Here is a 25,547-nt window from a genome sequence, read left to right as displayed (position 1 = left end):
CATCTGCTCAGAACTTTTGTAATACCGAATGTACAAAGCAGGCCAAACATAAACACTAACAGAATTCCCAATCTTATACTGGCACAACCACTGTATTAAGTAATTTGAGAGCAGCCTCATGTCAGTCAGGTATTATGCAAACCCTTAATTATAAAGAGTAATTTAACAAATACAGTTATAGCTATTGCTACTTTATTTTTTTTCCTTTTTCCTAACTGGATTACAAATCTGTTTGCGCTTTCAGTACTACACGATAAATGTCTACCAACCAAATGGTTACACACTGAACTATTCCAAACCTTTCTTTTGCTCTCCATACTTTTTTTTTTTCCTGCAACCACAGCCTTTCACTGGATTCCCTCTGATATTTAAATGTGTTTGAATGAAATGTACTGGATTTTACCTAATGCAATGCATATGTTTACAGTATATAATGTGCACCTGCTCCATTGTTAAAATACTGAAGAACTGAACCGGCATTTACAAAAGTTTTACTGTTTCTGATTCTGGCTTCCTCTTTGATTCTCCCCCCCTCAAGCCCAAGTGGAACATCTGGGTGCACCAGATTAAACAGTAGATCCTTTATTTAAAGAAAATTCACAGGACACATTAAATTTTTTTTAAATGGAGAGGTGAGTTCATGGGAGGCAGGACAGATAAACGCCAAGGAACCAAACTGAAATCTATGTTTCTTGAGGACAGAAATTTAAACCTATCACCAATGGGTTTGTTCTACAAATCATACCAGTCTTAATGAAGTAAGCTATAGGATAACTGTCATGGCAGCTTGGGGTTCCACCATCCTTCACATACTATACCTTCTCTGTCTTTTCCCTCCCATAGGGAAAAGATGGAAAAAATCTCAACTAAACAGGGAGGGATGAAAGAGGGAAGATATTCGCCCTTTCCACAAGAAAGCCTTTCTTCAAGGCTTTCATAAATAAACTGTAATTCAAAGGCACAAAGAAAAATTAGATTAGGTGTTTTATTTTTGTCTTTTTCTGCACAACTTCCCACATGTTCAAGCATCTCAAGACAATACAAGCTACTTTTTTTTGTTGCACCTCAAAGAGAATAAAGAAGGTAACAAAATCTGGAGAAATTATACAGGGAATGTACATTGTTTGCCAGTTTGAGTTGATGAGGAAGCTTTTTAGGTTAGCAAAACCCTACATTCTTGGTTTAATACAACACACTGCTTTAAACTGTGGCAAATGAGCAATTAATTTCATTTTAATCTGAAGGTTACTTTAAGTAATATGAAAAAATCCTACAGAATTTATTTTACATGTTAGTGCTGTGGCGCCTCTCCCTTCCCTCATCTCAGATCTCAAAGATCCAGTCCCCAAAGCTAACTGCAGATCTTCTATATCTGGATGCAATTGTATCTAACAAAAGATTTCTATATACGTAGGTCTCTAAATATTTTATGGCTCCCTTAGCAATTTGAAATGGAAAATAAATCTCTATGGAAGCAACAGAATTGCAGCATAGCAGTGTACAGCTAATCTCCACACGATTAATTTTATATCTCAGGCAAAAGCTATTTTTCTCTTTATGCACGCACGTAGGGGGTGGGAAAATATGTGGTGATTTTACTGTATTGGTACTATAGGTGGGGAGAACACCTACATGAAGCAAAAGCCTTATGCCTCACTTAACTTCTCTGGCTTTCTTCTACTAAGCAACAAAGGGAAAGAGTCTTATCTGTTTTCACCTTTTCAACTAAGAATATTAATCAACTGCTTTAAGCTGTTATCAAATGTTGGGCCTAGATTCACATTCTGACACTGAGATCAAAAATTGCACAAGCTGGATTAAGACAAATCCCTGTACCCATCCTATTGAAGCTTGACTTGTTCAAGCTGGGTAATTCTTCTGTAAGATTGCTGGTCAAAATCCACCTTCATTAGAGTAAGTCTGAATGAAGAAGAAAGTTATATATTTCAGTGTTCAATGTGCACACTTCAGTGCACATTCTCAACTTGCACAACTTGATTTTAATTCAGTTACAACCAAGGGACAATGATATAGTATACTCACTTAGGATGTTCTTAGATTATACTTAATTCTTAGATTATGTGTAAAAAGCTTCTACCTAGACCTCTTCTTTTTACTCAGTTTCCTTAAATAAATCATTATACGCATTTCTGTAGTGACAGTTTAGACGTTTTTAACTATTAAGATTTTTTTTTTCTCTTAACATATGAAAAAGAAATTTCCACATACACCTTATTTAATGGGCATGAGTGAATGCTTAAGTATCTGCCGCCTTTAAATGTTCCAACCTTGTTATTAAGCTTTTGTTTGTTGGGTGTTTGGGTTATTTCTTTTTTGAAAAAAATAAAAATAATAATAATATCACCAGCTTAAGGAGGAAATTTTTGGAGCTCATTCCAAAGACTGCCAAAAAAAAAATTAATTGAAAGACCTCAATGCAATACGGTTCCTCCCATTTGGGTAACTACATCAAAATTTCACAACTATCATCAGTAAGAAGCGGGGGGAATAAAATCTGGTTGATATAATTTTTGTTTGACAATCAGCAATATCTTGAAGTGAAGTTTACATAAGAAATGTCATTCCCAAGAAATCTACTGGACACAGTAACTTTGGCTCCATTACAGTACTCCAGAACCAGAATGTCCTTAACTGCACTGTGCAGCCAGAAATGAGAACACTGTCTACCAGCATCTCATCACTTCTTGAGGCTTATTCTGTCTGTCACCTCTATCCCCTTGTGCCTGGGAGTACGTGGGGGTTTTGTTTGTTTTTGCTTTAATGATACACCAAGGCAGTGAAGGAGTAGGAAGAGAAATTGGGAGAGAATAATGCATGAGTTAACTGTAAAGATATTACAGTGGAATATGTGATCAACAGTGCAAAACCCAAAAAGGATCAAAGAGAAGAATATAGCAAAGACTGTGATCCTGATATGAATGGACAAACTGAGAAATCGTATTTGATGGGCTGGAAATATGAGCTGAAGCACACAGAAATGATCACAAATTGAAGATCTGAGAAGATCGTGTGAGAGAAAGAACCCAGAGACAGTTGTAAGAAAGGTTCTGCCCTGGTAAAGGAGAAGCCTATAGTGAAGGACAAACACCAGTCCTGGGTACGTCCAAGTTTGACATAGTAGGTAGCTCAGCACCACACAGTTAGTTGTTCACTCATTTCCTTTCCCCCACAGTGGGATGAGGGAGAGAATAAGAAAATGACAACAAAACAGAACTTGTGGCTTGAAGTAAAAATCATTTACTAAAACAGAAAAGGAAAAAGAAAATAGTAACAATAATTATTCAAAATAAGTGATGCACACAGCACAATTGCTCACCATGCACGACCAATGCCCAGACGGTCCCTGAGCTGTGGCTGCCTCCCCAGCCAATTCCCTTCAGCTTTATATTTTTTTCTTACAATGTCATAATAGTATGGAGTATCCTTTCAGGCAGTTTAGGTCAGCTGTCCCCTACCAGCTCCTTGTGCATCCAGCCCCTTCACTGGCAGGACAAGACAAGAAGGTGAGAAACTGAAATGTTCCTGGTTCTTGCGCAGCACTGCTCAGCATCAACTAAATCACTGGTCTGTTATCAACATTGTTTATATCCTAAAGACAAATCACAGCATCATATCAGAAACTACAAAGAAAAAGACTACTTTGTCCCAACTGAAACGAGGACAAAGACTAAAAGCTCCAAATTTTCTTCCACAATTCTTGTTATTATAGCTTTACCAACTGCTTTTGGCATTACTTTGTAAGACCATCACAGATACTCACTGAGTTAAGAAAAGTCTCCAATCATCACCACTGTTAACATCAGCATTGTTCCTAATGCCTGCATTAAGAGAAGGGGCACTAAAAACACAAGTTCAGAAGGATGGATGCAACTTACTTTTTCAGTCAAAAGACTGACTTAAAACCTAATGTCAGGTTCTTCTATTTCAGGCTTCAGATTTAATAACAAGATCTACAATACTCTAAATTGTCTTCTTACTTCTAGACCTTCTAAACGCTTTTGAGTGTTGTGTAACTTGCTTTTAAAATTAACTTTTCTTGAACAGTTCAAACATGGAGCTATGTAAAGTCAGAAAAGATGCAGGGTTTAAATACAACAGATATTTTTGTTTTTACCAAAACCAGCTCATACTCCACGTTGAAAATTTTCATAAATTTTGCCATGTGATGTCCACTAAATTCTATTGAATTTTATTATTTTTGCTTTGACAATTTATATATTCAGACATCCGTGAGTACCTGACTCTTGTGAAGACTCAGATCCCCAGGCCACTATTTGCATCAGAAATCCTACCTAGCACAGCTGCATTACTCTCTAGACACTAAACTGAGCAGATACTAGTGTAAACATGCATTGTTGTTTTTGCTGCTGTAATTAGTAGCAATACTTAATCTACATTTTTAAAAGAAAATGGCAATTAAATTTTTTTTGTACCTCGACTGAAGTGCATGTCAAGAAAGGTACAAAGAAACACTAAATTATTCCACTCTGTGACTCATATTTAGAACGCTACCTCATTTAAAAGATATTTGGTACCAAGAACTTTTGTTTCTCTGTAACTCACGTGTATAATGCTGCCTAAAGCACACTATCAGCCCTCCTTTCTACTGCAAAACACATTATTGGGATTACATTAAGTGGAACATTACAGTTCACTTCAACCAAACATTCAATTGAACGTTATAGCTGAAGCTGCTTGATACCTCGTTATAAAATGTTGTTTACCAGTCGCTTATAAAATATCATGAAAACCAACTTTGTGGATTGAAATTCCATGTTGGCTGCCTGTTCCCACGGTGATTTACACAATTTGCAAGTCCTCAACTGATTCTCAAACATTAGAGAAGTTTAGGAAAAAGTTTATTGTAATTTGTCAGGATGAAAAAAGTCTGAGAAAGCAGGGCTAGAACAGACCTAAAAACATCTGATTCCATAATTTTGTGTGTGTGTGTGTGTGTGTGATTCACACATCTATTCAGAAAAGAAAAGGTCTGGACACAATTCACACCCTTACAAGTGAATATTTATGTGAATAAAAGAATTCAAAACCCTCTGGATCTTACAGGGATGCTTTATGTTGATCCTGCCTACACCTTTGAAAACAAACCTCTACAGCCTCTGCCCATGGAGTGCATGGGTGCTGTGGCATGCTGTCCTACCAGCACTCAATATCTTTCACCCAGAGATGTACTAGGGAAACATATCTTCTCAGTTACCCTTCCTAATAGCCACAGGCTACTGATATTGCAGGCAGAGAAAGCTGGAGTCTCAGTGCCTTGTACATCTAGCACTGCCTGTTAGCGATGAAAGGGAGAAACAGTCATGCTGAAACAGTGAAGGAAGCAGATCACAGTGAAGAAAAAATGTACTTTCAAAAGCAACATAACTTCTGAATTTTCAAAATACCTCTTAACCTGACCTAATATTTTCAAGTATCATTACGAGAGGCTTTGGTTAAGATGTTTATACGTATTTTTAAGTGTGCTTATAAAACATAGATGTTTAGAAATAGAAACATTTTACCAAATAACAAACAATAAAGAAATTACCTCTGAGATTAAAAAAACAAACAAACAAAAACAAAAACAACAAAAAAACCAAAACATAACAAAACAGAAAAGAAATCCTCTGAAATGAGCAAGTGGGAATAAAATCCCTAAACGACAGAATCTGTACACTGGCCTTTACAGTTTTGTTGTCATTTGTGTGTAACACACACATGCACATCTGTTCAGAAGGTAACTTTTAGATCTTTCCTTACACTGTATCTGCATTTATCAATCTATTTTTAGCTATTTCCACACTCCATTTCTATTTTTGCCCTTCTCTGTCATGGACGGCACACTGCCACTCAGCTGGTTACAACATGAAGATAGAGGAAAACAAGCGCACCAGTAGATTCACTTGGAGATACTTTGAAGGCAAAAGATGTGTTAGAAAATATTAGTAAGAAACTTATTTAGCAGCAAGTTCTAACAGCTTCTCACTAGCATTCCTAGGCAATGTGGATCACCTTTATCCTCTGAAGAGGTGAGCCAGAGAAGAGTCTGTTTGAAAACTGCGCATAAAGCATATTTGGAATTGCTGCAGCACATTTGGTAAACTCTTTGCATCTTACAGAAGGAGTATCTAAGAAAATAACACAAGTAATATGTGCAAACGTTGGAAAAATAAATGAGTCTTCAAACCTATTAAAAAAATAATAATAATAATAATTCTACTAACATCCAATTTAACCAGCCCAAGACAATTTTGTTTTTATTTTGTCACTGCTTAGCTGTGAAGTTACAGCTTCTCTCCAACCCATGTGCTGTTTCATACCCCCAAGGATCAGATATTTAAGTCTGAGATTTTAATTAGCACTCTGTGGCTTTGAAATACCCAGGAGATACATATTACTGTTACAATTGATTCTGTTTCTTCTTTATTCATTACTGGGTTTGCAGATCACAGGCAACTCCAAAGAAAATTAGGCCAACTTCAGCTGCAGTCGCAATGGTGACAGTCACATATTCTGCCTAGTTAGGCATTTCTAATGCACACGCTATATGGGGTTTAAACACATCCAGAGTGGGAGACCTGACAACAATACTAGTTCAAATGATAAATGCATAGCAAGTGAGTCCCGTCATAGCAAGAATGGAATCAAGTTTTTAGAAGCTGTGTTTTAGGATGAAGATCTCTTTTTTCTCTCTTCTCCCATTTTCAGTGCATGAACATTTGCCATGTCAGTATACTATATAACATATACTGTAATGGGACATTACATACACCCAAGAATTACATTCAACTTATCTGTCCAAATGTTTAATAGTTCACTGTAATTGCTTTCAGCAATCCAAAATGCCAGCCACAAACAAACAAACAAAAAACATGGAATTTTTGCCCTAAGGAATATTAAGGAAAATAATTATTATGATGGCTGGACAGAATCATTCAAAAGTATGTTCAGAAGCCCCACATTTCCTGAAACTTGGATTGACCCACAGGATAAATGCAATGGACAGTTTTTGAAGAGATCATTCTCTCATCATCATGAGTTTCATGTCAGCCTGCTGTAGTTACAGACATGAAAAAGCTTGTGTCTAATTCAAATGCTGATGTGAGCCAGAATTGTATAGAGACCTGAAGTAGGAACAGCTCTTCTTATTGCAAATGATGGTGAAAAATGGTATTGTAAAATACCACTGTAATTGAGACAGACAACGAAGCTGATAGAACACTGTGAAATATTCCTTGAAAGGGAGACAAAGACATGGAAACAGCTTTTAACATTTCTGAGAAATATTCTTACAGGCAATTTGAAAAGAAAAACAAAAAACAACAACAAAAACAAAAACACACATTAATCACCAAATATTTTCAGATGCCCACCCATCTCACTGCTTCATGGAGACTCTGACAAACAATAACCTGCAAGGTTTCTCTGTGGTCTTTCATATCCTGTTGTCTCATTTAAAAGGCCTTTAAAGAATTAATCTGGTGCAGTCTCAGGCTAGAAGGATTTGTCATTGTCTGAATATCCCACCTGAGCTCACAAAGATTCCCATTCTGTACTATAATCACATGCTCCAGCTACCTTGACTTTAAACAACTCAAAGAAGTCCTACCGAACTATCTCTGTATTGCAAGCAATTCTTGCTCTACACCTGTGTCTCTATCAGTACGTGTTTGTCATCTGTAAGGAGTTCAAATACATAATGAGCACCTGCATCAAATTTAGAGTCAGAAATAATAACACTATATAAGTAGGAAGAGGAAGTACTCAATATCGTACTTCACTGAAGATGAAAGCTGTTAAATCACAGTGCAACACAAATTGTATTACAGACCAATGCAATAAAAATCCAGGGATTGCAAAACAAAGCAGGATTCACCTCTAAGACAGCAAAAATCTACAGTATCAAGGAACTTCTCATTTTAGCTAGAAAACTATACCATTACCTCTGCAAGATTTAACCACTTTGACCTAATCTGGAATCAAACTCTGGCGTTGTAAAGGTCATGCTTAATAGAGGATGCATTAAAAGGATTCAGATAACAAAAAAGCATGTTCTTCACAAATCCTTGAGTCATTTGAAATTGAGAACTTTTTTAGCAGTCTTGGAGTCCAGAGAAACATAGCTGATAAGAATTTCAGCAATGCAACTCTTGAGTAACCACGGCTCCTGTAATAAAGGATCTGCCCATGCACCAACTCTTCAATCATTTCATAAAACTCTAACCTCTGTCACTGAATGGCAAAGCCTTTAGTCCTTTCCAAAGATTCTTCACTCCTCAGATCAATTACCAAAGAGCAATGGAGCAAGAACTGCATGATCTCTGGTAAAGCTACCTACTAATAGCACCACAAAAGCTCCAAGATCTAAATGCAAACTACATCTTTCAACCTGACCTAAACTCTAGAAATTCTAGCCTTAAATAAGAAGATGAGTAAATTGTGCACTCAATTACTATGAAGTAGAATGTAAATAAAAGTACAGTATTTCTGTTTGGTTTTGGTATTTTGTTTTCTCACTGCATACTGTTGTACCACTGTTACTGGACAAGGCACGATTATATAGTTTGAAAGACTGTCATTCTTAAGTACACAAAGTAAATTTTTCTACTTAATTTGTTTCTTGCAACAGAAATTACTTAAAATTGAAAACAGGATCACAAAGAACTGCTACCAAAGCAGCCTGACTCACAGAGAAACATAAAATAAAGATCATAGATTTCTAGAAACACATTTAAAAACTTAGGGAAAAATATTTACTTCACATAGCATAACAGAAATTGTTTTATCAGTTCAGTAAGTAAAAGTAACCTTTAATTCTGTTCTCTCTTGGACGTTACCACTAAAAAATACCTGGCACTGTACTAACAGAAGATTATGTATAGTTACGGCCTGTAAAATGACTACACTAAAGTTCATTGATAATACAGACTAAGATACTTATAAGAATAAAACTGAAAGTACTGGTGTAATTAAGAAGCTATACCTATTTTATTTTGGCTTACAAATGTGACTTGAGAAAGTCTGAAGCTTCCTATGTCTGGATCTTCATTTCCACAGTTCAAGGTCCCTTCACTCTTCAAGAGGATTCAGGAAGGCAAGCCAGAGTGGCTTACCTGTGTGACAAGTGACATGGGATTTGCCCATGGCAGCTAATGAGGACTGCACAAGTAAGAAAGTGCACACACAAGAGCATCTTCTTCTTCTTCCTAGCAGTTAGATAATTAAATTTTAACAGATGACATTTAAGGTTTAGTGTCTAGATGTTTGGTTTTTTTTTGTAGATGGTGTACATAGGTACCGCAAACAAACCCGTGAAGCAGGGAGATGATTAAGAGTGCTCTTCCTGCCCAGGTATGCATCATCGCTTACAAGTCTACAGACATACGTACCTTCTCAGTTCTCATCTCTTCAGTTTCATGCCTCCTGCATTCCTGTATGCAAAACATCAGAGCTCTTGTTTCAGAGGCAAAAAATATGGCTTAGTGCCAGCGAGAAGCAGACTATCTTTGCTGAGTAGGAAGTCACTCATTTTGGTACCTAGTATAGCTTAATCAGTGCATGGGGTTTTAGGCTAATTATAGATCTGTACATGGCAAGAATATCAGGTACCTTGGAACCCTGTCAAAAATGTTGCATATTCAGAACTATCTTCCTGTGTACCTACAGTACTCACCATGAAACTACTGGCAGGTTTACTCAGCATTTCTTGCAGGTTTTCCACTCATCTTGCTCTTAAGTAAACATCATCCAATCCACTTAAAATAGTGCATTATATCACAGTGGATAAAAAAATGCACAGATTCTTTTCACACCATTTTCTCCATCTTCACTATGAAAAGTCCAATTCACCAACTCAATCACACACACACCTAAATAACGCAATTATTCTAAATTGCACCTGGATAACTGGTTTGAATTTGGTTTTGGCTACTATGAACATGTAAGTAGCGTAGATTGCTTGAAACTGGTAGGGAAAAAGACATGAAATTCTCAAAATGTTACTGAAAAATGGAGAGGTGATATAATAACCTCATTTTTGTTCCATTTAAACAATTATGCAAGTGTCCGCTGCAGTAGGTTTGGTTTTTAAGAAAGTTAAACATGCAGACACTATCTCTCTTGCACCAAATAAACTTACTTAATGAACCTGAAGGAGTTCAGAATACTGCCTCAAATCTGCCTGTAATAAGAGTATTGCAAGTTATTAGGCAGCAATTTTTAAGCAATAAAACCATAAAGTCGTGTGGTCTGAAGGAATACAACCACCTGGTATTCTAACAGCTTTTTAAGACAGCAACATTATTAGCGTACCCTTAAGAAAACAAAGCCATGCCTATAGTTTTGCAAGTTCTAATCATATTTTCATACATAAAAAATTACTCAGTTGTGCAATTAGACAAATACTAAATCAGCTGTGGCCTAAAGTGTCTATGAATGGACAAGAGAAAAAAAGGCAAAACTAGAGACTGAGTTAAATACAGAGCTTCTCAGCACTGTATTTTTACAGATTAAATGCTTATGCTCAGAACAATTAAGCACTGCACTCTTTAAAGCGAACTGCTTTTAGACGCCAACACTAAAAGCGCATTCACACCTGCACACATCTGCTTCACACATTGACGTGCTGTGACAGGGACAACAAAGCCTGCCTGCCATCACTGGGCACACACAGCTGCCAGCCCACCCACGCTCCAGTTTGCTCTACCTCTGTGATGGCACCGCTGCCTTCAGGACTCACTGCAACACTGCTTTACTTATCATCAGAAAAACCAGAAATTAGCTTCCAAAGTTCAGAAACACCAACAACTCCAGGACTGGCTCTAATTCAAACATCCCTCGGCAGCTTTTCCCTCTAATATTAATGGGTTCTTCTTGACTGCTAGCCGGCTCAGGCAATTACGTTTTGTAGTGATTATTTAGATAAAAGTAAAGTAAACAGGTTTAATCGTGCTGGCAATGAGCTAGCAGTGGGATAGCTGGAACACAGAGTTTTACTAAGAACATCTGCTAACGCTGTAACACTTACTTAGGTGTGTGAAGTCCCAGTGTTGTCTTTCTCTTCTGAGAAATGTTAAGTATTTGCAGACTGAAAATATAGTAGAGCTAGAAACAGGCTACAAAACCATTTTTCATTTTGTATATCACAGCATATTTCAGAAGTTATTCAGAGGAATGCTCTAAAATATATGGGTGAGGACATCAACTTTATGAACAAACTATCTGAAAGCACAAGGAGTCAATTTTTCTTGAGTATGAGAAGTTAGATTAGTAAAGAACTGACAGACAATCTGTATTAATATCAATTTCTTTTGCTTCAAATGAGGGTACACAGTGTTCAGATTCTGTTACTGAGTATCTTAACAGCACATCATTTTTTTGTGTCTCCAGCACTAACATGTCTTAACTCCACAACACAATATATTGTGCAGCTGACATAAGGTCTATACTCTCCTCTGGGACTGCAATTTTCCACTCTCCAAATACTCTTCCTTGACAGGTGCTTTCTGCAAATGATATAATTCTTTTTTTTTCCCCCAAATACAGAAGCCATAATAATGAAACAGCAGAACTGTCATTACTTAACTATATCATCCCTTCAGTTCATTTGGGTTTTTTAATCTCTCACATGGCTATAAACTTCTATCAGGTTTTATTTCTTTCACAAGATCAAAATCAGCACAGTTTGGGCAAGCGTTACTACGTGTACATTTTCAATTACAGGTTTCGGTACAGATTTCTTTACTGACTCATTATTTTCTGTCATTTGTAGCTGCATCCTTAAGAACAGATTTTACACTCTGGGCAAACAGGAACGAACCTAAGACAGTCTCTAATTTAGAGAAATTCTAAATCTCCTGGATAGGCAGGTCCTCAAGTCTCTGAAAGCACCATGAACTTCACTGATTAATCCTCTTGATTTTTTATACTATCCTCTCTTAAAATAAGTTTTAAAAAAGGCCTTATTTGCTGAATTGTTCGATTTTCTTTCCTATTCAACATAAATGAAAACGATACATGACCACAATGTCCTGTCTCCAGGACAGCTCTTCTGTACATCTTTTTTAATAACAGCATTAATTTAGAAAGACACTGCAGTTCACAGGTTCACTGTGTAAATCTATTAAGTTTTGACAAATGGAATCACAGAATCACAGAATCTTAGGGGTTGGAAGGGACCTCCAGAGATCATCACAGAATCACAGAATTGTAGTGTTTGGAAGGGACCTCTTAGAGATCATTGAGTCCAACCAAACTGCAAAGCAGGCTCCCTACACCAGGTCGCACAGGTAGGCATCCAGGCAGGTCTTGAATATCTTCAGGGAAGGAAACTCCAAAACCTCCCTGGGCAGCCTGTTCGTGCTCTGTCACCATCACTGTGAAGTTTTTACGCACATTTGCATGGAACTTCCTATGCTCCAGTTTCTGGCCATTTCCCCTTGTCCTACTGCCATGAACCACTGAAAAGAGGTTGGCCATGTCTCTTTGACTCCCATGTTTAAGATATTTATAAACATTTATGAGATGCCCTCTTGGTCTTCTTTTCTCAAGGCTGAACAGACCCAGGTCCTCCAGCCTTTCTTCACAGGGCAGAATACACGTTCCTAGTTAGTATTAGCAGGATTTGTCTCTAATCTGCATCACCTAGGAAATCTGAAGTATCTCAGAACACATCAGTATTTCTCCCACTGGAAAAAAAAATGCAGAGCTGTCTGTACCCAGTCTCAGTTGTGATCCCAAAAGACTCCCATGAGAAGAAATGTCTTTTCCAAAGAGATTTTTAAAAAATAAATCCAGCTTTATTTGTGTAGGTTTGTCCTTATTACTAAATGCTCATGGATCATTTCAGGCAGCTTATTTTATTCCAGAATTAGGCTCCTTAGGCTGTATTCCCTTGGTCCATCTTTTTTTCTTTTTTTCTTTTTTTTTTTTTTTTTAAGCAGAAAAATATATATGCTGCCTTCCAGCCCTGCAATAACAGCACTATAATACCACTAAAAAATTACTCTATTACAGTTTCTCATGCCTCCTATTCTTTAGGCTGTGTTGTTAAAACAGAAAGAGCATCGCAAGTCATAGAAATATTTTTTAATACAGCTTCAGTGCTCTCGTGCTGGAATTTTTCTTCCTTAACACTGCATCTTTATCAGAAGCAGCCTTGCTCTGTAAGCTGCGTTCTCCTTTTTGCCCGACAACCTTAGCAGTTCTAAGCAGCTGTGAAAAAAATTCTAGTTCCCATTTCAAACTAACAGAAAAGAAAAAGCAATTCCAAGTTTTGCCTCCTAACCACCCTCCACTTAGCAGTAATTAGTCATCTTTGGAAAACTTTTCTTGACCCAGGTCCTTCAGTTAAGAGAAAGAGTTCTTAGGTTAGCTCCCCTCAAGCTTCGATACGATCTAAGTCCCTAGAGGACAGTCTTCCAGAAGAAAAAAAAAATAAAAAATAAGTGTAACAATGCCTTCAGAACAAAATTTAAAAAGAGTTCTGACTGAAGAATAAAAGAATTCAAATTGTAGCTCCATGACCTACCACCTACGGGTGTTCAGTTCCATGGCAACATGAGACTTCCTAATGATTACTCAGCCTTATCTTACTTCATGCATAATATTAGCATACAATCCTGCCACAGAGAGCTATGCTACGAATGAAGCTTATTTGATGGTGACTGTTCACAGAAGCAACCTGAATTACTGTCAAGGTAGCACCTGGAGTTTTTTAAATGGGAAACGTCCATAGGTTGCATTTTGAAAATAGCAGCACGGAGGCAGTATTCCAGTATATCTGGTCAATGATCACTTTGGCAACACAGACCAGCATTATATAGAGGTCTTCTACTAGATGAGTTAAACTCTTAATACTTGAATACGCTTGTGTTCTTATATCCAGAATCTTATTACATATGTATGTGTATATAACTATGAATACTTAACAGGGATGTACTGTTTCCAATTTTACCGCTTTGAAATCTTATCCAGGTTGGTTTTGATTCTCATTTAGCTGATGTACTGGGGTTTGAAAAGATTTCTTTTAGAAAAATCCTCTACTATATATTAAGGATGAATACCTTTTCCTTAGATGTCTTCTGAAGGCTTCTGCTTTCTAAAAGCTAATGAACTATGGATTTTAAATCATCTCTTTTCAAAAGGTTTTGCCAGTACAAAAGTAGCTGTAGACGCCTGGCTTTATAAAAACAATGAAGACATGACAGCACTCTGGGCGTAGGGCCTGTTTCTAGTATAAGAAATAGAAAATTACAGTTGCCAAATTTTAATAACTCAGATCAACTTCATCAACAATGAGCAGAGTCTAATCTCAATATAAAGTACCTCTGGCACAATCAATAAAGAAGCATCTCTCCAGGGCATATTCTAGTACAGTCTAGTGGATGGCACGTTGCGGTCAGGTTCTCAGACTGAATAATGAAGCACTGATACTGCAGGAACTGCTCATCACAAAGATATCTCATACAAACTCATAATAGCTGGTGAAAATGGAACTATGCTGCTTATACAAAGGATCTCCTGGAACAGGACTACAGAGCACATCTTTTCAGAAACAGATCAGATTCTAATAGCTCCTTGAACTGCAAAGGACCCACAAGCAGTGAAAAATACAAACATACCTTCCAAGATAACTAGTATTTTATATTCCATTACACCAAAACAAGATGAGAAGTACATAGCTAATCACACAGGAAAGGTATTCCTAAACAGTGCTGAAATTAAATTCCTTTATGCTCATCACTAAAGTTAACAGCCTTGGGGGAGGGAGGTACTACATATAGCCATCTTCTGTTGCTTCCATGTCTACTGGAACTGGAAAAGCAAAAGGTAAAACTTCTCTCTTAAGCAGCACTTTCAAAAGAGGTTGGCATATATCCTGGTTTCAGCTGGAATAGAGTTAATTTTCTTTTGAATATCTTGTCTTGGATTTGGGGTGAGAATAATGTTGATGACACACTGCAAAGCTGCACTTAGAATTCAGATGCTCATGCTGCCCTGCCAGAGAGGAGCGGGGGTGCACAAGAAGCTGGGAAGAGACAAGCAGGACAGCTGACACAGACTGTCCAAAGAGATATCCCATACCATATGGCATCATGCTGAGCAATAACACTGGGGGAGTTAGCCAGTGGGGACGTTGGCTGGACACCGGACAGCACGTGGTGAGCAACTGCATTGCACATCACTTGCTTTGTTTACTCTTTCATCACAGTTCTTATTTTTGTTCCTGTTCTGGCCTATTAAACTGTCTTTATTTCAACCCACAAGTTTTACCTACATTCCAATTCTCTCCACCATCGCACTGTGGGAGCAATGAGCAAACAGCTGCATGGTGCTGAGCTACCAGCAGGGTTAAACCACCACAGCATCTTTGGAAGCTATCATCTGCTCAAGATACAGAATGAAGCATTTTACAAAATGTGAACTATGCCCAAAAGTGACTTCCATGAAAATGGAGATATGCATTCAAATTAAAAGCCCAAATGCCAACAGAATAACATGAAGATCTACCCTGCTATGCCCACCGAATTTCTGTTTTACTCCCCCAGCACTGAAAACCTGCTTTATAAAGCCGGAAAGAAAAAAAATAAATTAAAACTGCACTGTTTGTATTTGGATATACAGCTGTAATATTTATATTCTTATTTACATATGAAATTTATATCTTATGAAATATTTACATATTTTGTGAAAATACCTTAAAATATGTTGTAAGAAAAATATCATTCTATCTACTCTGTTATTATTAACAATGCCTACGTTGAGTAAAATCTCAGATATATTAAGATAATACTGATCAGGTCTAACAAGTTTTTCTTTTATTTAAAAGAGGCTTAAATTTTATACTATAAACTTCCCATTAAAAATGCAGTTTAATTACAAATTTGTTATTAAGAAAAGTTTTGTATTTTGGGGCCCATAATTTGTAATATTTTAACATCCAAAATGAACATTGTATTTGACAAACGAAGAAATACGCACACTCCAATTTCCTAATGCAAATGAAACGGGAATTTCCATCAGCTCTAATTTGCTGATGGTGTCTCATTCATGCTATTTTTAACAGGTACCAGAGAAAGCCAATATTGCAGAAAACATATTGAGGAACATTTGGTTCAGTGGAGGGAGTGAACTAGCCTGAACTGCTGCAAGAGTTCGGCTCTTTCAGTGAGCTACTGTTTCAAGCGATCACGATTTTTCTTCATTATATATACAGGCAACTTTTTCATAGGAAAATGCTGAAAGATGACAACTCTACAAAAACACACGGCTGGTGAGGAGGTAGGGAAAGAAGAAAGAGGGACCACAGCGTAAGCCTGTACTGGAAGGCACTTATGTAATCTTCTTGAAAGCTCAGACGTCTTTGTTCCTGTTTATAAATCTGTCAGTGGGGAGCAAAGATGCATGGTTTAAATGACCAAACCTTCCCTGCAAGAGGCAGAAAGGTGAGAAGCAATGACTCAAATAAGTACACCTCCAAGACAGAGTAGGGAATATTCAAAGCTTACAGACAACAGACAAAGAAATGGACTTGCATAATCAAGAACATATCTATAAAAAAAAAAAAAAAAGTCATACATTAAAAGAGAAATCTTGTGCAGAAAAAAAATAAAACAAGAAAAAGAACAAAGTTATGTGAATGTATTTTCCATGTGAACAATTCATTCAACAAAAGCATTATGAAAGATTTTCTTTAGCGGAACCCTACGTGACACTAACAACTACCTCATGATTATGCTAACAGCTGGTTCTCGGTATTTAACTGCACATTGGCATTCTGTTTTTAAGGGAACGTTGCAACTGCAGGTAATTTTAACCCAAGAGAAACAAACAAATCAGGCTCATACTACCATATGGCCATGCACTTCCCACAACCAAATCCGAGCCACTCACTGGGAAAATGCATACAGGAGATGTGTATTCTAGTGTGGTTCCCCTTGCTAACAAGCCTATTGCGATTACTGCCTGTCTGCACAGTGACTGGCATTTCTCCACAACCAACTCAAGAACATCAGACACTTTCTAGTCAGTTAGGGTTGTGATCAATGGTTCTGTGTCAGGGTGGAGGACAGTCACAAGCAGTGTCCCTCAGGGGCCGGTCCTGGGACTGGTGCTCTTCAGCATCTTTATCAGTGACACAGACAATGGGATCAAGTGCACCTTCAGCAAGTTTGCAGATGATAACAAGCTGAGAAGTGCAGTTAAATATTAGGGGGACATTTTTCATTCAAAGGGTGTGACACACTGGAACAGGTTACCCAATGAGGTTGTGGATGCCCCATCCCTGGAGGCATTCAAGGCCAGGCTGGATGTGGTTCTGGGCAGCCTGATCTGGTGGTTGGTGACTGCACATAGCAGGAGGGTTGAAACTGGATGATCATTGTGGTCCTTTTCAACCCAGGACATTCTATGATTCCGTGATTCTGTGATTCTATGAGTTCAACACAGGTAGCGGTGATCTCAGTGACAGCAGAGTTCTATCAGTTTTGTTAAAATTTCACAACTGTCAGCCTGTTGGATTAAAGGGGTGCTCCACTAATGTCCTTACAGTGAGAAGGGCGAGGGGATGAAGACAAGAAGGGGCAAACAAAGTGGGAGGGAGCTGAGGGTACTGTGCAGGTGGCTAAGATGTGATGATAGCAGGGGGATGACAATGGAGATCTTGAAGTAGGAGAGTAAAGGTGGCACTGGATGCAGATCCACAGGAAAGCAAGCTGCTTTTGCTCTGCCCGCTCTGAACAATTAGCATAGATGGAATATACAACCAGAGGACTAGTCCCTTCCTGCCTTTGTTTCTGCCTCATACACAGAATATGTCTCTAAGGCCCAGCAGTTGATGACATTTGAAAATATCACACTGTGCTGGAACACTTTATATTTATGCCTCTGTTGAAAGCAAAGTTGTATCTCAAAGTCCCTAGAACCCACCATTATTTTCCAATTGCCAAAGCACGAGTTTTTGATGAGGGCAGAGTAAGTCAGCCAGCATGCTCTCCTCTCCTAAGTCCAGCCAAAAGCTGCTTAACACATCAGTCTTTGTCCTATAAATCCTACAACCAATTTCCCCTTTCTCCCCCTTTTAGGAAGGACAGAGTAATGAAGGTTACAGAAACCTGACAGTTATTAACAGGGATAAACATGATACTCCTGACCCTAACCGCAGTTACTGAATGAGATGCGTGTGCATGCCTCCCAGCACACACACGTGTGTGGACATCACAGGACTCAGATTTTCCTGGCAAGCTGTCTGCTGCTGGCAAGAGTATGCAGTAAAACTGCTGGCACTGATATGCTGAACTGAGGATGAACACAGGCCAGAAAAGTCAAAGTGAAATTAGGTTTCAAAGATTCCAGTCTTAATTTTCCCCTAGAAGAGAGTCATTTTCGTCATTGTTTCCATAGCCATAACATGTGCTCTTGACAAGTGATCTGAAGCTGTTTCTACACCCAGTCATTTTATGTTGGTTACGTTCTGCTTGGAGGCAGATACTGGCTTTGGTCAGTCTAGATTGAAGCTTTTTTGCATGATGCATCTTCAATGTGATGAATTCTGTGACACTTAAGAGATAAACTGCAATCCTGAGTCTCACAAAGCACACAGCCAATATTAACTAAAATAAAGCATTTTCGAAATTTAATTTTGATATTGCCAAAAACTGTTGCATTTTACAGTGCTATGAAAGAAATCTCTGTACAAACCAAGATGTTTTCATTTAGGGGCAATCTCTTGGGCTACTTACATTGCCAGATCGTACTTAGGTGCCTAAATAATAGCTGACTGCAAATATTTGCTTCAGTATGGTTCTTAAATCCTAATCTCTGCCAGCATGAAGCTGAGGTTTATAGAAAAGCATCCTCTGACTTCTTTTCTTCTTAGAAAGCTGAACCACCACCAGTTAAAGAAAACCTAAGATTTCTGGGAAAGTGTCCAGAGCTGCAAGCTAACAATGCCTGAAGCAGTCACTGCCACATTCTACACCATGGAATTTTTTCCCTTACAGTCTGCCTGATGTAATGGTGTGCTTCATTAATAAAATTTTTCTGTGCTTACATTTCCCACAAAACCTTCCTATGAAAAGAAAATCATCACTGGTGTTTGACAAAAAAGGGAATATTTACTCCTCAGTGGTGTGGTCATTCTCACGCATTTTCATGTCCTATCTGTACTTCTCTTAATGGAAGTGTGTGAAACCATCCTATCTATCAATTAGGTTAGAAGTGGAGATGACTGCTAGGAATTATGACAGAGGTGGTGTCTATTGATTCTGTATATCGTGTGATAAGCAGCGTGTTTAATATGAAAACCATCTGTACATCAAGAAAGACAGGAGAAACTGCAATATATAGTGCTGACTGCTTAATTTGCTCTTTGATGGATCTCTAATTAACTTTTCTTAACTGTTTGCCAAAGGGATATGCAATGTCTCTTCCTAAAAAAAAACATAAAACAGAGAAGAGAAATGATATAAAGAAAGAGCACGCTCTCTCTTTCAAGGACAGGTTTGAGTCTGCAGTCAAACCAATGAAAGGCTGAACTAATTGTTCGACTTAAAGAAGAAAGAATTGATGGCGCTTATAACAGTCCACAGACATTTCCTAAGAAAAAAGCAATCATCTGTTTCCCATGTTCACAGCAGATAAGAGAAGCAGCAATGGGCTTCTTTTAGAGCACGGGAATATTTGATGAGATAGCTGGAGAAAAAACAAACTAGGAGAGTTCAATACTGAAACAGAAATTCTGTGGAGGTTACAGAATCCCCATTATCAGAAGCTTTCAAGGGGCACACTTGACAAGTATCTGTCAGAAAAGAAAAAGGTAATGTTAATTCCACACTAGACAGGATGACTGATTCACTTCTAGACTAGTTCTGAATTTCTGATTCTATCACTTCTAGTAGGTGTTGGAAGCAGGACATAGAAAGATGCCTAAGAATGGCAAACCAGACATTTCTGGTGCATAATTCATTCAAACTGTTTTAAACCCTTACCATCAACTAAATCAATCAAACATTTACTGCCTACTGTGTCAATAGGCCTACATGTTTTCTATCAAGCAAGGAACCTACTGGGATGGGCTCAGCTGCTTCTCTCAGTGTAAGTTACTTAGTTTTAACTGAGATTAAACCCAGTGTAGGCAGATTGATTTTCCAATTTCAAAAGCTTTGGTACTATCAGGAGTTCCGAACCTAAACTATAGCAATAGGGCATTCTTCCTGCATGAAAGTAACTCCCTCTCTCCCAAGAGCCCAGAACACCTTGATTTTTTATTTATTGTCTGTTCACCCAGCTGAAACTAGTAAACCCTGGAGGGATGCAGACATGGAAACCAGAGCTTTTCAGAGAAGCAGAAAGGCCTTCCCTGTTCTACACAGTCAGACAGCACTCAATAATAATTTTGATGTTCTCAGGTTAACTGTGAGGAACATAAAGACATGCACTGTTATCACACAATCCTTATTTGCCAAGTAGAACAAGATAAAATTTGGTTGCTTTTTTACTCTCTCTCCAAATCTTGCTCCTATATCAGGGAAGACTGAATGGATACGTACTAGTTTATATGCCAACTATTAATGGTAAGCAACCTAAACAAACTGTCTTGATTCCAAAATTTCCCAAAAACACAGAGCAATGACGATGTACACTTTGCAAAGAAATTTGAAACAGTCTGGAGTCTCACTTTCTTCTCTTCCTTGGCTCCAGTGGTCAAAACAGTTGATGTTCACTAGAACAGCAAACACCAGGACACACTGCTGAAGTTTTATTTCCAGTCAATACTTTCAGCTACCTTTTTTTTTCTTTCAACTCAGCATAATATGAGTTTAAGCAGAAATCTTCTAGAGAAAGATACTGCTTACTGAAAGAGAGAATGATATGTCAAACAAAGACTAAGCAGAGTCAGGATATGACTGTGCTTTGACAATATACCTCCAAAAAAGAACAAGTTACTCAATTTAGACAAATCTGTTATCGGTACTTCTTGAGTCACCTCTGGAAAAAGCTGCCACAGAATGCAGTGAGTAGACACTGGGCGGTCACAAGTGCCATCTTTCAGGCAAGAGACACAACTGAATCCAGAAGATGTAGGCTGCTACACTGTTCTCCAGTCCTGTAAGGCAAAGACTGAAGTGCTGGCCACATTTCTACCTAGAAAACTCCCCTGATGCATAAGTATGTCCCCCTTAACGTTTATAATTCCTGTCCTAAAGATAGCCGTTATCCTTTCATTTCTACTTTTTCATTTGTACATCATACATTAGAGGAAACCACAGCAATTTCCTTATTTTAAAGAGCAAACCTGGTGCACTATTTGTTTTGTCTTTGTTTATTGTAGAGTTCTCTAGGATTGCAAAAGCTCCTAGAGAAATATGAGACGTGTGTTTGCTTCTACCTATGACTGATAAAAAATGCCCTTCCCTTGTTCAGTAGCAAAGATAGCTATTTTTTCAGGCACTGTATGCTCAAACTTGAGGTGTGCACAGGCTGGATTCTTTTGCTCCTACTCAAGTTAATGGAACATTTGTCTGAATGCAGCCAAACCATCCACCTCCAGGCAGGATGGCTATGAAGCAGCTACTGTTGTAACGATTTGTTTTCTGATTCTTCAAATCAACTTTACATTGAAGCCTTTGATATTTTGAAAAAAAAAATAAATAAATAAAAATGAGAGAATTTGGTAACAAAGCATTACAGACATACTCAAACCTGAGAAAGAACAGGGAAATTAAAACCTTTACTGGGTCTTGTTCTATATACAAAATAAATTCAAGTTAAATGGCAGCTGTTTATTTTCAAACGCACAAGGTTTAGATTTTCTTAACTTCATAACTTATGAATAGTGTCTATAACAAAGTTAGCTGCAAACAAAGTGTATTTTACTTAAAGGATTATGGATATCAAATAAATCATTCTTACAGCCAGTCTCTGAGAAAATACAGAATTCCCAGAATTTTCTCAGATGACTTCATCTACGTTTGCTAATTGCATTTATCTTTCATACAAGACCTGTGAAGCATCACCTATATCTCAATTATTAGAACTGTGACAAAGTACAGTAAATACAAAGACAAAAACAGTGAGAAAGACTTTGTGAAACAGGAATTAGTATAGGAATTAGTATTTCCTTTATGTTGCATGAGCAGCTTTGGTAGCTTTAAAGTTGCTTCCAGTTACCTCTTATTTTCATTATTTGGAATTCAAAAAAAAAAATATTATCTTTCTGAAGTCAAAATAGGTGAATCAATTTTGGCTTAGTTAGTTGGATATGAAAAGCTCTCTTTTACTCTAGTTGTAAACGTCTTTAAGATACATCTTCTTACCACTTTCATCCAGCAAGAAATCATCCTGGTAACGGAACTTTTCTGGTCCACATGCAATAAAAATGTCATCATCGCCAAAGAAATCCTGAAGGCACATCACCTGTAAGCAAAAAGGAAAGGAAAGCATTGTATGACATATCTCATCATCAGAGTTGTAAAAACAATAAATCCCTCCCTGTCTCCATCTGCATGAAAACTCTTCACTTTTAATGGAATCAACAGGGCTTCATCTCCAGATAAATTTTAAAGCTGTGCTCTGACCATCTGTTACAAGTAAGAAACACTTTTATGGACATGCAGGAAGAGAGAGATAAGACAAAAAGCCCTAACATCACATTTATTACATGATGCATTGATGGGGTATGAGGTAAATGCCTTCTGATTACGCATAAGGCCCCATTCAGTTGTTAGTGGATAATCAATTTGCTTTTGCGACCGCGTTTCTACTCGTTGACAGCCATGAATATAGGTAATGGTTTTAGATGCAATATGTAATTATTTCTGCAAAATCTCACTGAAAAGGAATGAGACTCATACGGGTGAACTGAGTCTCCATCAAACATTCCTCATCTCTGTCAACAGTCAGTGTAATTTTTCTTCATGGGCACCGATCTGAACAATCAGGTGAGCTGGAACTGAGTAAAAGGAACATCACTCTCTCTGTTCCTAAAAGTGAACAATCAGGGTTAGGTTGGTACAGTTTTATGTTCATGCAGGAGATTTTGTTGCAATACTTTGCAAGGCACTGGTTAAAGCCAAACATTTCTAGTTATATGACTATTTTTACTGATGTTCTTAAAAGAATAACCAGTAGCTTTCCACTAATCTGACTATGGACTTATTGATAGTTTTGAAATATTTAAAATATAAATTAGATATCTGTCTACTTTTAGAATATATATATATGTATATATATATACTTTGTAAACAGTATTACATACTGTTCCTCTTTCACATTTACAAAAAAATTTTGAAAGGTTATGTTTGCTTACTTGGATGCAATGTTATAATATTTTGCAATTAAATAGTACAGTAATGGCTGAACAGATAAATTTCACAGTTTCATGTCAAGAGCATAAAGACAGGAAATTAACATGTAAAGCATTTACAAAATCATCAAAATAGCTGAGAACAGTCCAGCTGAAGCACTTCACCCCCCTCGCTGAAAGCAAAGTCAGTATTTGAAGCCTACAAAAACAGAAGTGAAGGAATTAGCTAATGAGGCCAGACAGGCTTCTCCAGACTTCAGCACGAAAACAAAACACACACCACTTCCCAACCTGCAGTCACAGGTAATGGAGGGGCTATAAAATTCATATCAGGCTTCCCAGACATATGCCAGAAGGCTCTAGTATCTACAGCAGCTATGAGTTGGAATGTAGGAAAATCTAAACAAAGAAAAATAGTAATACATGCCGTGACTTGCTAGAAGAGTAAGACTTGCCATTAAAACTATTTCCCTGGTAGAGAAATAGCTGAAAAATGAGAAAATCAAGAACAAAACTATCTGAAACAAATGCCAGAAGAGAGAGGAAAGCATTCTCAAAATTGCTCTGTCCTTAAGCAATGCACATCATTTTAGATGCAGGTCCACCACAGCCCTGTCCCTATCAACATTCTTCTATACACACCATATGGCATCTGAACACCAACATCAAATATGTAAATATTTCATGGATCCTTTTCCCATGTTCCTACTCAGATTCTGTTCTATTACTGTAACAGCATCAGCAACCTTTTTATACACTCACTTAGTTCCCATCTTCTTTTTTTTTTGTCCACAAGACATATCCTGCCTGTCTTCCCACCCCATACACCCACCAAGTTTCAAACATCTTTTCCCTTCAGTCAAGTTCCTCTGAAATCACCACCTCTCCCACATGCACAAAGCCACTAATTTTCAAAATGACAACAAAAATCCCACAAGTTCCTGTTTGCATCCCAAGTTTGACACTATTCTAGGGAGCAAGGACCTTTACATTTGTTTTTACACTAAGCAGAGCACTAGAACTGAACAAACAATAAGCAACCCATTGCACAATGTTGAGCTATTTTAGCATGAATTAAAATTAAATTCCTACTTGGATCAGAAATTACACAGATTTAAAAAAAATAAACAAAATACTCTGTTCAGAGGGTTTCACTCAAGTCAAAACAAGCCATTAAAATGGATGTACTGAAATCTACACAGGTTCAACTAAGTTAACATTTATCTACAGTTAAATCACTGCAATTCATATGCAACTACGAAAATAAAATTAGCAGAAAAATAATAATTTGTACTTAAATATACTTGTTTCTTCTATTTAATATTAGAACGATTTTGGTTGGAAGAGACCCTTAAAATCATCCAGTTCCAATCCCCCCCCTGCTATATGCTGGGACACCTCCCAGTAGACCAAACTGCTCAAAGCCCCATACAGCCTGGCCCTGAATGCTTCCATGAAGAGGGCATACACAGCCTCTCTGGGCAACCTGTTCCAGAGTCTCGCCATCCTCACAGTAAAGATTTTTGTCCTAATACCTAGTCTAAATCTATCCTCTTCCAGTTTTAAGCTATTTCCCCTTGTCCTGACACTATATGCCCTTATAAAAAGTTCCTCCCCAGCCCCCTTCAGGTACTAGTAGGCCACTATAAGGTCTCCCTCATCTCCAGGCTAAAGAATCCCAACTCTCTCTGCCTGTCCTCACAAGGGAGGTGCCCCAGCACTCTTATCATCTTTGTGGCCCTTCTCTGGACCCATTCTAACAACTCCATGTCCTTTTTCTATTGGGGTCCCCAGAAATGACATAATACTCCAGGCGAGGTCTCACAAGAGCAGAGCAGAGGGGCAGAATGACCTCCATGAACCTGCTGGTCGTGCTTCTCTTGATGCAGCCCAGGATACAGTTGGCCTTCTGGACTGCCAGTGCACACTGCCAGCTCATGTTGAATCTTTCATCAACCAACACCCCAAAATCCTTCTCATAAGGGCAGTTCTCAAGCCATTCTCTACCCAGCCTCTATCTGTGCTTGCAACTGCCCCACTCCAGGTGCAAATCCTTTCACGATCTTTTGGAACTTCATGAGGTTGGCATGGGCCCACCTCTCAAGCTTGTCCAAGTCCCTCTGGGTGGCATACTTTCCCTCTAGAGTGTCAACTGTACCACTCAGCTCTGCATCATCTGAAAACGTGCTGAGGATGCACTCAATCCCTGTCCATGTCACCT

General features: G+C 38.0%; 1 protein-coding gene across 3 annotated transcripts in view; it reads right to left on the bottom strand.

Moving 5' to 3' along the window:
• Nucleotides 1-25,547, bottom strand: part of DCLK1 (doublecortin like kinase 1) — a 232,427-nt gene that overhangs the window by 90,972 nt on the left and 115,908 nt on the right. For all 3 annotated transcript variants that reach the window (XM_072361512.1, XM_072361514.1, XM_072361517.1), the window contains exon 4: nt 22,338-22,437. In XM_072361512.1, the coding sequence (XP_072217613.1) occupies nt 22,338-22,437 (100 nt within the window). The remainder of the gene's footprint in view (nt 1-22,337; nt 22,438-25,547) is intronic.

Source organism: Excalfactoria chinensis, chromosome 1, assembly GCF_039878825.1.
Source record: "Excalfactoria chinensis isolate bCotChi1 chromosome 1, bCotChi1.hap2, whole genome shotgun sequence".
NCBI lineage: Eukaryota > Metazoa > Chordata > Aves > Galliformes > Phasianidae > Excalfactoria > Excalfactoria chinensis.
Note: the sequence above shows the minus strand (reverse complement) of the source record. Positions and strands in the feature narration are given on the sequence as shown.